A 14,033-nucleotide genomic window follows, 5' to 3' on the forward strand; every position below is an offset into this window, starting at 1 on the left:
GTAGTACGGAGTATAACCACCATGCCACACAGAGTGCAGGGCCGACATCCTAACTGGGGTTTTATGCAGACAACACGCTGCCCTGTAACGTTATGTATACAACCAAAGCCATCGGTGTTATCAGAGGTTTTGATCCAATGGAAACCAGCGTTTGCCTGGGGCCACGGAGCATACTTCAAATCGAGACCGCGCTTCGGCTGAAAGCCAATTGAACCAGTATATCCGCCGTGCAGATGTTGAATTCTGTGCCTGAACGCCTCTCACTAGGATAACACGGCGTTGCATTGGAGCCGAAACGAACGGCAGTCGGCTAAAGCCGGTGAGATTCAGGACACGAACAATGATGCTTGCTGACGCTGATGCACATAGAGATCAGATGCAATCAAAGCCGGAAAATTGGACTCCTGATTTGCGAACAGATATGGTGAACTCTGTAAATTGGCCGCGGATCACAACAGACTTCTCTTCAGTTTGCTTGATATCCTCGAGTTTTGGAGAGGGACTACTTTAGTTACAAAATGAATACTAAAGAAGAGAAAAGCGCTGCAGCTAGGATGGAGATTTACATTCCCTAGTATATTAATACCAGATAGAAAGCTTCATCCCTGGCAGCAAGTTCTGGACGAATCATCTCTAGCATGGGTGGTCCGCGCACCAATGCAGTGTATCAATTACGATATGTTACCTGACTTCAATCAGTCAGTTTGGTCACAGAAATACCATTTTTGACAAGCAATTTACCTCTTCGGTGCTTATACATAGGTATAGAGCGTCGTTGTACATAGAAATCGATTCAGGGCTGGCCAAAGTCCGAATTATCCAACCCATAGATTAACCTGTAGCTGAACTGGTTTAGTATTTTGGAAGTTTTTTTCCCTCCTATATTTAACAATGGATTGCCTGATTAAACATTATAGATGCTGAAGGCATATAAAAACGAGAGCCCGATTAAATAGAATAAATATCCAATTTTGGATGTTTTTGTTCTATAGAAAACAAGTGCTGTGAAAGACTTGTCTTCGATACTAGATTCCGCTCACAACTTGCCAATCGCTTCATATTTATGCTTCAATTGCATGTTGGATATTACAGATTACAACATGCTCAACAAAAAGTAAAAGTAAAAGAATTAACAAGCTATTTGATGTATAGCCGTAGTTTGGATATACTTTCTCTTGATAAATATTTTTGATTACTTCCAATACGTAATTATGTCAGATGGCTGCACGAGCCGCACGGACCAATGAGAGCTTGGCGTAGATCCCCTCCAAATTTCAATTGATACAGCTCAAATTCAAAGCTTCCCCTCCATGGCATGATAGTTGCAGCTTCACCTACCTAAGAATTTGCTAAGCCCACGACCCAATCTCGCCGCTCTCGCGACCATTTCCCTCAAAGTCACTCCAATGGCAGTCTCAAAATCATCAATGCCTCTTCTGGCAGCTCTGCGATGCTCGCGACAAGCTCCGCTGCGCCTCTCACGAGCGCAATGCCTATCCAGACCAGCCTCAGCCTCTCGATTCTACTCAGCAGACGCTGATGCCCCCCCACCGCTGCTGCAGAAGCTCAAGGGCGAGCTCAAGGCCGCCATGCGAGCCAAGGACGCTCCAAGGCTGTCTGTGCTACGATCCATCATGTCCGCAAACCTCAATGCCTCCAAGACCAGCTCGCCGATCCGCACCGACGTCCAGCTGGTCGCCCTGATCCGCAAGCTGCAGAAGAGCGCGCAGGATGCCGTCGCGGATGCTCAGGCAGCCGGCCGAGACGATCTGGTAGACAAGGAGAACCAGCAGATATCCATCCTGGACGAGTACGTTGCGGGAAGCGGCGTGCAGACTCTGGGAGAGGCCGAGATCAAGGCTCTGATCAACGAGGCCGTTGAGGCTGCCAAGGGTGCGGGAGCAGCCGGCAAGTCTCTCATGGGAGACGTGATGAAGCGAGTCAATGCTGCTTTGGAAGGAAAAGATGTGGACAAGAAGTCAGTTGCTGCACTGGTCAAGGAGCTGACAAGCCAGTAAATCCGCGTATTGATCTATTCGCCTCTGCGGCGTATTATGAGACATGTGGCACATATAGCAACCAATGCTTCTCAAGCAGAGTACAGCGTATCTCTGTGTGTATCTCTCTGTACAATAACGATAAAAACGGCAATGATTAGGATTAAGTAACGGGTTAATAAAATAACATGTAAATTACGATGCCACCGACACACTTCTTTTTAGTTTAAAATCTATAAAAACAATAGAAAATTAATTTAATTAAATTGGTAGCAGTTTGTCACTTTACGATTATCATCGGCACAGGCTACCTACATACGGGAGATACAAAAGCGCCCGGTCCGAGAGAACGAAGCTATATAGTACTACTGGCCGGCCTCACGTGGCTTATATAAAGAATAAAGCAAATCGAGTAAAGGGCGCATTAGGAAAACCGTGAGTCACACCAAAAACATAGCCATAAATAAATAGGTAAATAACCAAATAAATTCTAATACTATCAATTCCGCTACCTCCTTATTCTATAATATCTGATATCCTATCTAGCATCTAATAAATCACATACAATGCCTCGCCAAAACGTTAGCTCCGGTTCCAAGTTCGAAGAGGAAATTGGCTACTCCCGAGCCGTTATTGTAGACGACTGGGTTTTTGTGTCGGGGACCACTGGGTGAGACATGACTATAATCTTTTGAATGACTCTCCCTTCTTTCCCAGAGTTTGAAATAACAAAATGCATCAACCGGCAGATACAACTATGATACTGGCAAGATCTCTGAAGATGTCTACGAACAAACTGAGCAGACATTGGCCAATATCGACAAAGCATTGAGAGAGGCTGGTTCTTCCATGTCTGAAGTTGTCCGTGTGCGGTATATTCTCCCAAATCGCGACGACTTCCCTTCCATCAAGCCAGTGCTGAGAAAATGGTTTGGCGACGTGCGGCCTGCGGCAACCATGGTACAGGCAGCGCTTATGCTTGATGAGATGAAGATTGAAATAGAAGTGACGGCCAAGAAGGGGGCCGGAGTGGCGAGCCAATGATTCAACCTTTGTCGTAGCTACCCGCTCATTCGTTGCCATAAGACCACAAGCTCAGTATATGTTAGATAGTCATACTTTAATAAACCAGTGGTGCAACAACTGCCCCTGCAGCAAACGCGCAACCGATTGTGATCATGCTGGACAGAGACAGCAGTGAGATACCGCTAATGCCGTGCCCGGACGTACAGCCACCGGCCATTCGTGCTCCAATAACCATGAGTGCACCTCCTGTCATTGCCAGCAATGGCGGTGCCTCAAACACAGGAGCACTCGTCAGCGACGGTATAGCCTGGAGCAGTCCCCAGGCTCCCGCAGTGACACCGGCGGCGAAGATGATGCTATTATATGAAGTCGGTTTCGTATTTGGCTCTGCACCCTTAATCAACCACCAAAAGTGGTTACCAATCTCTTCATACGCGGTAGAAATGCCTATCATAGACTTTCTTGTAATGATGGAGAATAGTTGAGAGAGACCAATGATGAAACCGCCCGTGGTTCCGAGAATCTTTGCTCCAGGGAACTGGGGAGTATACAGCGTGGTTGCTGCGAGAACTGAGAGACAGGCAGCTTCGAAGAGAAGCAAAGTGACACCTCTACTCATGCCCAGTTGGTCATTTGCAGTTGTAGTTATAGGAGTGGCGTTTGCCTTTTCTTTATTCCACTTGACCATCTTCGCAAAGAATCCAGTCCATAGAATACCGCCAATGATGGCTCCGTTGAGCGCATGGAAGCCTGTATGGACGCCAGCAGCCAGCTGAGGATACAACGTCCCTGGACATGATCCTGATAAGGCCATTCCAGCACCGAGGAGGGCACCGCCGATGATGTTACCATCATATCTGGAGAAGAGACCTATCGGCGAGGAGCTTCTGGCCTTTAACTTCACGTAGTCGAAATGTTCTGCAACAGTGTATATGACTCTTTGTTTTTTAAAAGTTAGCCTCATGCCTATGAACATGGCATACCGCGCTGAAAATGTTAAAAAGGGGGGCTTTTGTCGATGTACTTACGCGCTGCTTGCAGTTGCGGCGAGAAATGCCTGTACCATATGAAAGTTTTCAAACTTCATCTGGGCAACGACTATAGCAGGATTGTGAAAGGAAGCACCCATGGTGGCAGCCCCAAAAGCTGCACCTGTTAAAAATGTTGCAGCCATGGTAGAATGATTCTGAAAGTGTGATAATCCAGAGAGACGAAGGAATGAGACAAACTCCAAGGAGGCAGGCGCGTATTATAGTAAAACGCAAAATGCCAGTTCTCTGAGGACCCAGAGATGTCTACTTAAAATACGGTAACAGTATTAATAATGATAGTAATATATGCAGGGAGGTTCGGCGTCGATACGTAGGGCCGCCGAGAGCATTAGTCGTGGACACCGTTTTAATGATCATAGAATAACCCTCGTTCGGGTCATCGGGCACTACTGTGAAGACTCTGGGGTTTTGTATGTATCTGCACTCGGGCTTCAACGTTGTCAGCCTCTCGCTACAGGCCTACGATCCCTTGCTATATTTCCTCCATGGCTCGTACCAGGCATAATGACCCTAATCAACAAGGAAATGGGCTCATATGAAAGAGTCGCCGACAAGTTTTGTTTTAGTGGGCCCCCTGCCATTGGCCACGATCACCGAGACCCCGAAATCGACGGACCGTATGGCTAGAGGCGCAATTCTCGGGGACCATGGCGTGCGTGGCAGCATGGGCGGGATTTATGCTTTTAACGTTCTGACATCCGTGGGATATTCCAGATCGAGCGTACGGTGATTGTGCTACACTCAGTCGGGGAGAAGAATACCAATTTGAGTAGCTTGGATCGACGGCAATGCGCCAGTCTTAATATACATAGTAATATAGTCTGACATCTGGCTGAAAGCGAAGATATTCTTGCATTGCTAATAGCTGTAACAAATTAATACCAACATACGAGATGAAAGAAAGGAAGACTCCCGGGACAACGCATATCGGGGATCAGCTTACCATATTAACACAGCAAGGGAAAACCATGTGCGGTCTGTGCCAATATTGCGAAAACCCCCAAGGGTGACGTTATTTTAGTCAAGTCGCCGAACATTATATAAGCTGGAGCGGTAGCCTAATAAAAGCAGGATTTGGTTTATACTGTTGATCGATCTCAAGCAAGGAGATTTGCTCCTAGGCGCACACTGTGGCCAGTGACAGCTCTCAAACGACTAAACTAGCTCTGACAAGCACAACACCGGAGATTTTCTCCTAGCGAGCTTCGGTGAGCTGCTGCTCGTGTTGAAGATACCCACCTGATCTCTAGGATAGGTCAAGGAGTTGAAACATGCAGCAGCGATTCTGCGCCAGGTGGGCGATTTTGTCCAACGTACAGTATATCGGCGAAGGTGTCAGATGACGGCGAAGTGATGGATGGTAGGCATCAAGTATAGAATCTTTTCGGGAATTAGTAATTGCAGACTTAAAAATGAAGCAGAATACATACGAATACACCTTTTTTTCAATCTTGGCTGCTCAATCTCCTGTGTAAATGGATATGTCTTCAAGAACGCTCGAAATCGCCTTGCCAATTATTGACATACACCGGGAATCCATTCGGTGAGCCCCGATGACGGACTCGTAGCCGGTCAACCGAGCCGACGTGAGCACCGCGGACGCAACGGCGGACGCTGCTCCATCAGATCGCCGTGCTGGACCTCCGCAACGGATGCGGCGATGGATGGGTCTCACGTAACCATGACCTGTTGTACATTCGGCTAGCAACGTCAAAATAGGCCTGATTGCATAATGGCGCGTTAATTTTGTCGATGTTGGTGATGCTTTCGCTGATATAGAAAGCTCAAGATTGAAGTGTAGAGGACGAAATGAGTTTGAAATTCAAAAGAACATGGCTTCTAGACGGCAATAGAAAAGCAATTGCTGGTCACGATTGCGGAGTGACGATACGTACTAGAGCGCAGATTATCGATTAAGGTATCTGGACAATCGATAACATCTTCTATATGGGATGCAGTCGTAATCGTATTCGACTCGCGGCACGGCACATATCGTTTCTAAAGCGAAAGCGAGATGCAGCCTGGAGGATCGCGTATGGAGGGAAGATATGCATATAGCGTGAGCGATTACGAGCCTCAGCCCAATTGTTTTGGATAATTCAGAAGAAGGGACAAAGAAACAGGGATCAAGGGCAATAAAGATTTGTCAGTCAAAGAATTACTGTAAACCCTGATTTGACGATGAATATGAGAAAAAAACGTGACTTGAAATTGAAAGAAATCGCTTCCAGAGATGGTATATTGGGTCTATTGCGAGCTGTAAACTCTTACACCTACAATACCTATATGGAAAAGAGAGCTGAGCCATTTTGGCTATACTAATATAATACTCATAGACACCTCAATATCGGCCCAGTTTTTCAAATACAAACCTTTAATTTATAAATTTCAGAAGTTTTTATCTATTAAACAGAGCCGGGATGCATGGGCTGTTTCGGCGTTTGGGCTGGATTGTCTCAGTAGCGCCTGTGTCGCTCCTCTGTAACACTAAATAAGGCATGTATCTGTATGGCACTGATACTGATCGGGCAAAGTATTTGCGACACCACACCAAGCCAGCCAATAATTGCAGATGGAACTTTCCGCATGACCCAGTTTAAATCAAATCTCGAAAAGTAAAATAGCATAGGAATATAATGATTGTTTGAGGGTTCCCCCTATGGGTGCAGATGACAAATGCCGTCTGCGGACCGCTAGTCGCAGCGTAACCGAGGTCATCACAGCGAATCGTGGCGGGGTTGATGTCATAATAGGCAATTTGCAGCATTTTGAGAGTGAGCGAAATGCGGACCGCGTGGCTGCGGTGAGACAGCTTCTTAATAGCCTTGAGTGTGTATAAGAAGTATATAAGTCTGCAAAGGCAGGCCAATTGAATCTCTATCAATCTTTTCACACTTTTGTTGCATTGAATTATATCGTATATTCTCGCTAAAAACAAATATTACCGACACGATGCCGCGAGTTATCACTTTGAAGCAGGTTGAGGGCAAGCCTGGCGAAGTCTACTATCCGTAAGTCTCATCAACTCTACCGCTCATCCACTCCCTCGTCTGCGAATTTCAAAAGAAAGAGTAAAGGCTCACATTTATCATCATTACAGCATCCAAATCAAAGAGGTCCCCAAGCCCACACCAGGCCCGGGTGAGGTCCTCGTCCGCATCTCCGCCGTAGCCCTCAACCACCGAGATCTCTTCATCCGTCGCCACCAGTATCCTGCCATTTCATTCACCAACCCCATGTTTGCCGATGGCTATGGAACCGTCGTAGAAACTGGACCAAATGTCACCCGCAAAGACCTCCTTCACAAGGCCGTCCTGCTGACGCCTATGCGTGGATGGGAATCTGACCCCGCCGGGCCAGAAGACCCCCGGGGGTTTGCCGTCATTGGCAGCAGCAAGCTCACCGAGGCTGCAACTGGACAGGACTATGTCGTTGTGCCTGAAGATGAAGTAGTGCTCGCTCCAGAGCACCTCACGCCCGGCGAAGGCGCCGCGCTGCCCCTAGTGGGACTTACAGGATGGAGAGCCCTGGTGACCAAGAGCAACGCCGCTTTCCCCGGCAGCAACATTCTCGTCACGGGCATTGGCGGTGGTGTTGCGCTGGCGGTTCTGCAGTTTGCCGTCGCTTTTGGAAGCAACGTTTATGTAACTTCCGGCGACCCGGAAAAGCTTGAGCGGGCAAAGGCTCTTGGTGCAAAGGGAGGTGTCAACTACAAGTCTGAGACGTGGGAGAAGGATCTCGCTGCTCTGCTGCCCAAGGATCGACCCTATCTCGACGCCATCATTGATGGTGCTGGTGGCCCAATTATCAAAAAGACTATCCGCATCTTGAAGCCCGGTGCGGTCATCTCCCAGTACGGTATGACGGTGTCTCCCAAGATGGACTGGCTGATGCAAGCTGTGCTGGCCCACGTGGAGCTCAAGGGTGTTACAATGGGATCAAAGCAGGAGTTTAAGGATATGGTGGCGTTTGTCAAGGAAAAGAAGATTAGGCCAGTCATTAGCAAGACGATCAAGGGCTTGGGTGACCTTGACGCCATCAACAAGTTGTTTGATGAGATGGAACACGGAAGACAGTTTGGCAAGCTGGTGATTGAGGTTGATTCCGACGCATCCTCTCCAAGGCTGTAAGGATAATTGGGAAATGAAATGGACATGAAAAGAAGGATATAACTCTGGCAAAAGATTAATAACAGAGGAAAGGGAAAGGAAGAAGAAGAGCAAGCAAAGATTTAGCACTTCGAATTTTGGAGGGATTACGCCAACTATGAAAAGCATGGTATCCCGTATTGGCACTTATGTATATAATACACGCACATTTTGAAGTATCAACTTGACATTGGCTTAAATTGTGTAAAATCAAGTTAAAAAGCCATTTTAAATGTCCTCTGGATATTATTTATTTATTTGTGCAAGTACATAGTTAAACAGATAAAACAAACGCTCCTGACCGTCAGCAACACCCGGCGTAATCCAATAGCCACCTTACTCAGAAGACTTCTTCCGCTTCTTTTTGGGTCTATCCTCTTCCGGTGGTACATATTCGGCTGCTCGCTGCTTCGCCCGCTCCTCCTTGGCCTCCTTCTGCTTCTCCCTGCGCTCGGTGAGCACCGCCCTGTCCTTGGCCTCCTTGCTGAGGAAGTACTCGCCGCTCTCAATCTGCTTGTCGACCTTGCTCTTCTCAGGCGCAGGCGGGAATGGCGTGTAGACCTTCTTGGCCTTGTCTGTGACCTGGAAAGGCACCCGTCTCTTGCTCAGCGTCTTCTTCTTGAAGTTTGGCAGGAAGCGGTCCCAGCTCTCGTTGGCCAGCTCGGGGTCCTTGGCCAGCTCACGCTTGATCATGAGCTCTTTGATGTGGTAGATGGGGTGGATGTTGTTCATGCAGTCCTCCACGACTCTGCGAAGCTCCTTGAGGCCCTTGTACGGTCCCATGGCGGATACTGTGTTACCGTGGACGAGGATGTACGTCTCAGTCAAGAGCTCGAGCGCCTTGAGCGTAGAGCCGTTGGGGCCCAATATTCTCTGACGTCGCTTGACGAATCGCTCCTTATTCCGCACCAGGTTTCGAATCTTGATGATGTCGCACGCCATTCCGTCTTCCAGGATCTTGACGGCCTGGGGAGCGGGAACGCTTCGCGCCAGCAGCTTGATGAGATCGCGCGCATTCAGGATAGCGGCGGGATCAAATGTTTTTCGTGTCGTCTTGACCGTCATCGAACCCTCGACGAGATCGAGCGTGCAGGCAATGCCGTGCTTCTCCAGCGCCTTGGTGATGAGCGGCCATGCCTCCTTCAGGTAGACTTCGCGGTACTTGGGGAACAGCGTGACGAAGGATGATTCTTCGGTAAATGTGCCGCCGACATTGTCCTTTGCCGTAAAGGCCTCGACCTTCCACTTGTCGATATCGTCGGTATCCCAAGGCTTCTCTTTCTTATGTGTCGACGGCATCGTGCTCGTCCGTCAAAAGAATCAGATCGGGGAAGTTGTAGATAATTCGAGACTTTTCGGATAGATTCGGTTAACTCAGTTCCGATATATAATAATATCTTTTTCCCTTTGTCTTTTGCGTTGTGATATTTTGCAATGGTATGGTAGTGAGATTCTCCAGATAGGCTCTGCTTCCAAAAATTTTGGGCGGTTGCATTGAAATCTGCCATGGGAAACTATCGATAAGATAAGAATAACTGGAGCGCGCTACACTGCTAAATCATGCGACACTAACCCCGCCTGGTTGCTAGCGCCAAATGCTCCAATGGCTGCAGCTGCAAGTTGCTTCAAGATTTCAGAAGCCCGAAAATCTCCATCAGAGGTGCGAGATCGATATTGCGCATCGCCCCAATCCTCCGCAAAGCAACCACAGCCATGTCGAAAGCAGCAAAGGGCGCCGCGGGCGGAGTTGACACAATCGTCAAGCTGATTGTGGGAGCCGGCCAGGCCAGTCCCAGCCCTCCAGTTGGTCCTGCTCTGGGTAGCAAGGGTGTCAAGTCGATGGACTTTTGCAAGGTCTGTAGACTCTTTATGCTTCATATATGCACATATAATGCATACGATTGTCACAATGGGGAATAAATCGAAGCAAAATGACTAACTATGGCCTAGGAATTCAATGCTAGAACCGCAAACTTCATTGTTGGAACACCAATGCCATGCCGAGTCACCGTTCGACCAGATCGGTCGTTTACCTTTGACCTTAGAACACCTCAGACATCCTGGCTGCTGCTCAATGCGGTGGGAGCGCCAGTGGGCAAGAAGGGAAACCGAAAGGGCGTCAGCAAGCCTGGACATGAGACGGTTGGAACCATCAGCTTAAAGCACGTCTACGAAATCGCCAAGATTAAGCAGTCAGAACTCCGACTCTCTGGACTCTCGCTGGAAGGCCTGTGCCGATCAATCATTTTCCAGTGCAAATCAATAGGAATCAATGTGGTGGCTTGACGAAATAATGATACCAACCAAAAAAGAAAGAAAAAAGGCCAAAAAAATTGAATAAAAAGAGGTGTTCTGGTGATGGGTTTAGTGATTTCAGCATATATCAAAAGATGAGCTGACTGAGGTGGTGTATAACATACTACGGAGATGCGAAGATGTACGATCAAGTTTCGAAAGACATATATATTATAGACATGGACGTTTTCCCCCTTGCCAATTTGAGGTTTCTTTTTCATTTTCACCCATTCGCTTCTTCACCTTCACCTTCATCATCGTCTTCTTTTACCTTTTTGCCGTTCACTATTGCGTTTCAGCAGGCGCCCGGATTTAATGTTGGTAAGCATTGGTGCCTGGAGCCGATTGAGACACACCTCCGAAGTAGCACCCAATAAATTACAGCCTCACTCCCAAGGACCGAATCGAGGGGACGCCATTCGCCAAACAAACTCATTTTCAGCCACAGGGTTGCAATCCTGGTGCAAGAGGCCTAGACGCAGACCCAACCTCGACGTCGACTGCTCAGACATTGTGCCCTCTTGGGAGTCATCCCTGCGATCTCCTGCAAGTATGCCTTAAAAATCACGTTTGAAACACTTGGGCAGGGAGGGAAAACTCCCTATTGGCCACGCCACATGCGCTTCCATCTGCGATTCGTGGAGAGCTATGAGGCGCTGCAAGGTTTAGTGTTTGTTGGCTGAAAACAAACATCACGAGGCTGTAGGCCTCCAGGTGGTGCTGAAACCTAAAAATGCTGCGCGTCCCCTCATGGCGGCTCTTGTTTATTGCATGTCTGCCTAGCCAACTTTCCAAGCGACACTTTTCTGCATAAATCACCACTTGGAGACGAACATTTCTCTCAGAACCAGCCAGTACATCGACGTCGGACGGCTCTACCTGAAATTCGAGCAGCAAGGCAACGAACAAGCGAATAAACAAACGCAAACACCATGCATTCTCTGGCCTGCACGTGCGGCCGCCGCTTCAGCAAAGAGAAGCATCTGCGAGAGCACAGAAGCTCTGTAGCGCAGTATATCTGCAGCCAATGCAACTTGTGCCTCCGAAAAGTGAACAAGTTCGTGGAACATAGGGCCTCTTCTTTTCCAGCTTGCGGACAAAACCGGCTGAAAGACATGATGTGGCGCTGTGCTGAGTGCGATGCAAAGTTTGATGATCAGGCTGCCCTTCACCGGCATTTTATTTCGGCCGGACATGCCATGGAGTATGGCTGCTGTGACTGCAATAAAAAATTCAAGACTGCAAATGCTTTGAATCAACACCTCCAGTATAAGATCCATAAGAAGCCACAGCCAGTGAAGGTGCAACACCATTGTAAAGAATGCGATCGCTCATTCGGTAACGCTAGTTCTTTAAAACAGCATTTGCAGTCCACTATCCATCGTCCCATTAGCAATTTGACTTGCATGGCGGGCAAAATTTGCGGCATCGAGTGCAATGCTCGTTTCAGCAGCCCATCGGCTATGATTGCTCACATGGAAAGTGGCTCTTGTCAGTCGGGCATAAACCGGCAGAAGCTCAACAGGTTAATACTTGTGCAAGACACCGATAATCTCATTACAAGTTCTAGCGGAATCTTTGAGTATTCGGGCTGGACTAGCCTGGAAAATGGCAATGGGTCAGTGACTGGCTCGGGAGTCATGACGCCAAGCACAGACTCAGATGAAGGGGTGCTTTTGACTCCAACCAGCAGCCATATTGACTTTGGGGACCTTGTTGAAAGACGACTGGCAAGGCGTTTATCATCCGATTTCGAAACTGATTCCACAACAAGTGATGGCACAGAGCTATCCAAGCCAAAGTTTTTCTTCTGTCCTCTATGTCCCGATACTAAACGCCCATTCTTGACACGCTTGAGTCTGGAAATGCACATGAGTTCCGCCGCTCATACACCAAAGATGTTTCACTGTCCTTCAATCCTCTTCTCAGGGGAATCTGAAAAAGCTCACCAAGAGTTGAGGAATTTCTCGACGATTAGCGGGCTCGTAGCACACATTGAGAGCGGCGTCTGCCATGGTGGAAAGGCAGGCTTACGAATCGTGATGGAGCACATGGAAGAAAGGTTGGAGGAGATGGGCATGCCGTTTAAGCTTCTGAGCCTATGAGATGATGTTTTCTGGCCTGAAAACAGTACTCTTCCCTTTTCTCTTTTTCTCTTCTCTGCATTGTTTATTTAGGGTGGATTGATGACTAACCTCACCTTTGGCGGAGCTATCTGAGCTGTTCATTAAGGAAGTTTTGGCTGCTTGACAGTTAACGGCAACTGCAGGGGTATCTGAGCTATTTGCTTGGAGTTGATAAGGATTTGGTGGATATGAACCAAGTGTGTTTGATGTTGATGAATTTCTGACTCAAGTAAACCTCTCTTTAGACTCTAGGCAATTTTACTCTATACTACGAAACGTATTACGCTGCACTTTTCACATATCAATATTTGAATAGACTTTCCGGCTGGCGTGGAATAATCATTTCATCCATTCCGGTATACTTGATGTTATTATGGTTATTGCGTTTCTCCATCAAGAGTTAAGCAACTAAAGAGCTTTACAGTTGAAAAGCAGACACGCAAGCTTCTTCATTGAATCATGAAACTACGTCCAGCATTTGAGACAACGCGCCCCACTCGGAAGTCGTAAACTTCATCGATCAGCGTCCGGCCACGGCAATATAAATAGAATTGAGAGGAATCGTCCTTTTTTGTGGGCAACTTGTGGACCGATATGTCACCCGGCAGTTTGAACCTGTCCCTGCGCTTGGATGAACTCATGCTGCGGGGAGCTGACGTGCAAGACTTGTTGTCACCTGTTACATACGCTTTTATCATTCAACTAGCAAGGAGAAAAGACGGCGATACAGGACCCGTTGTTAGTCACTGAAACCTCGAAACTGGGCGAGTATTTGCCACATGCTATCTGCGGATCCTGGCATTCGATAACACCTGTACAAGCTGGCCAGAAGAGCATGGACCACGTTCCGTGTTGAGTGATGAAGCTCCGTATGTGATTTGTTTGTTTGTTATTCGCAGAGGAGCGAATTACATGGTGCCAACTAGGCTCGTGCGTTCTACAACAGAAGCCCGAGCCGTCACTAGCAGAAGCGATGCTACCTACTCTATTGATGAAAACTTTCTGTTGGGCACGCCAAGGATTCAGCTCGAAGCTGGACTGGGCTAATGCATAGAAGAATTTTTTTTCTTCCATTTTCGCCTTCTTTTTCGTGCTCGTTTACAGGGAAGTGTGGGTGGCGAAAGAAAACACGGCGATCCCGACAACCTACACAGTTGGGCTCGGAAGATAGGAGAATTTGAAACTGGCTGCTTTACGTTGGGCTGATATCCAGACGCAACCCGAGAAATTATCTACACAAGAGAAGCAAAAAAAAAAAAAAAAAAAAAAAAAAAAAAAAAAAAAAAAAAAAAAAAGTTTTTTTACCCGTGAATTAAGATACAAAAAAAAAGATGTGAAATGAAAGGGTTGATTATGCAAGATGAGGACCCCCCCCGAAGTGTGGGCACA

The 14,033-nt window shown here is 47.6% G+C and overlaps 7 protein-coding genes across 7 annotated transcripts; 5 read left to right on the plus strand and 2 right to left on the minus strand.

Moving 5' to 3' along the window:
* The first annotated feature begins 1,261 nt into the window (after positions 1–1,261).
* Positions 1,262–2,285, plus strand: GGI43DRAFT_412613 (uncharacterized protein). Its single transcript, XM_083206854.1, has one exon. The coding sequence runs from the start codon at positions 1,407–1,409 to the stop codon at positions 2,016–2,018; it is 612 nt and encodes a 203-aa protein (XP_083057571.1). The 5' UTR covers positions 1,262–1,406; the 3' UTR covers positions 2,019–2,285.
* Positions 2,286–2,399: 114 nt separating this feature from the next.
* Positions 2,400–3,079, plus strand: GGI43DRAFT_175642 (Endoribonuclease L-PSP/chorismate mutase-like protein). Its single transcript, XM_083199774.1, has 3 exons — positions 2,400–2,468; positions 2,544–2,667; positions 2,747–3,079. The coding sequence occupies exons 2-3, from the start codon at positions 2,564–2,566 to the stop codon at positions 3,039–3,041; spliced, it is 399 nt and encodes a 132-aa protein (XP_083057572.1). The 5' UTR covers positions 2,400–2,468; positions 2,544–2,563; the 3' UTR covers positions 3,042–3,079.
* GGI43DRAFT_175669 (uncharacterized protein) lies at positions 2,972–4,403 on the minus strand. The gene is made up of 2 exons (XM_083199775.1): positions 4,052–4,403; positions 2,972–3,961 (listed from the first exon to the last, which is right to left on the minus strand). The coding sequence occupies exons 1-2, from the start codon at positions 4,195–4,197 to the stop codon at positions 3,118–3,120; spliced, it is 990 nt and encodes a 329-aa protein (XP_083057573.1). The 5' UTR covers positions 4,198–4,403; the 3' UTR covers positions 2,972–3,117.
* A 2,492-nt stretch (positions 4,404–6,895) lies between these two features.
* On the plus strand, positions 6,896–8,457 carry GGI43DRAFT_412621 (uncharacterized protein). The gene is made up of 2 exons (XM_083206855.1): positions 6,896–7,086; positions 7,176–8,457. Exons 1-2 carry the CDS (start codon positions 7,028–7,030, stop codon positions 8,203–8,205), a joined length of 1,089 nt encoding a protein of 362 aa, XP_083057574.1. The 5' UTR covers positions 6,896–7,027; the 3' UTR covers positions 8,206–8,457.
* On the minus strand, positions 8,383–9,645 carry GGI43DRAFT_175684 (ribosome biosynthesis protein KRR1). Its single transcript, XM_083199777.1, has one exon. The coding sequence runs from the start codon at positions 9,520–9,522 to the stop codon at positions 8,560–8,562; it is 963 nt and encodes a 320-aa protein (XP_083057575.1). The 5' UTR covers positions 9,523–9,645; the 3' UTR covers positions 8,383–8,559.
* Positions 9,646–10,596, plus strand: GGI43DRAFT_175685 (mitochondrial 54S ribosomal protein uL11m). Its single transcript, XM_083199778.1, has 2 exons — positions 9,646–10,077; positions 10,174–10,596. Exons 1-2 carry the CDS (start codon positions 9,937–9,939, stop codon positions 10,507–10,509), a joined length of 477 nt encoding a protein of 158 aa, XP_083057576.1. The 5' UTR covers positions 9,646–9,936; the 3' UTR covers positions 10,510–10,596.
* Positions 10,597–11,130: 534 nt separating this feature from the next.
* Positions 11,131–12,984, plus strand: GGI43DRAFT_175673 (uncharacterized protein). The gene has a single exon (XM_083199776.1). It carries the CDS (start codon positions 11,451–11,453, stop codon positions 12,621–12,623), a length of 1,173 nt encoding a protein of 390 aa, XP_083057577.1. The 5' UTR covers positions 11,131–11,450; the 3' UTR covers positions 12,624–12,984.
* The last annotated feature ends 1,049 nt before the right edge of the window (positions 12,985–14,033 follow it).

The sequence above is a fragment of the Trichoderma evansii genome (assembly GCF_050947405.1).
Source record: "Trichoderma evansii strain SZMC 28006 chromosome Unknown GGI43scaffold_20, whole genome shotgun sequence".
Classification (NCBI taxonomy): Eukaryota; Fungi; Ascomycota; class Sordariomycetes; order Hypocreales; family Hypocreaceae; genus Trichoderma; species Trichoderma evansii.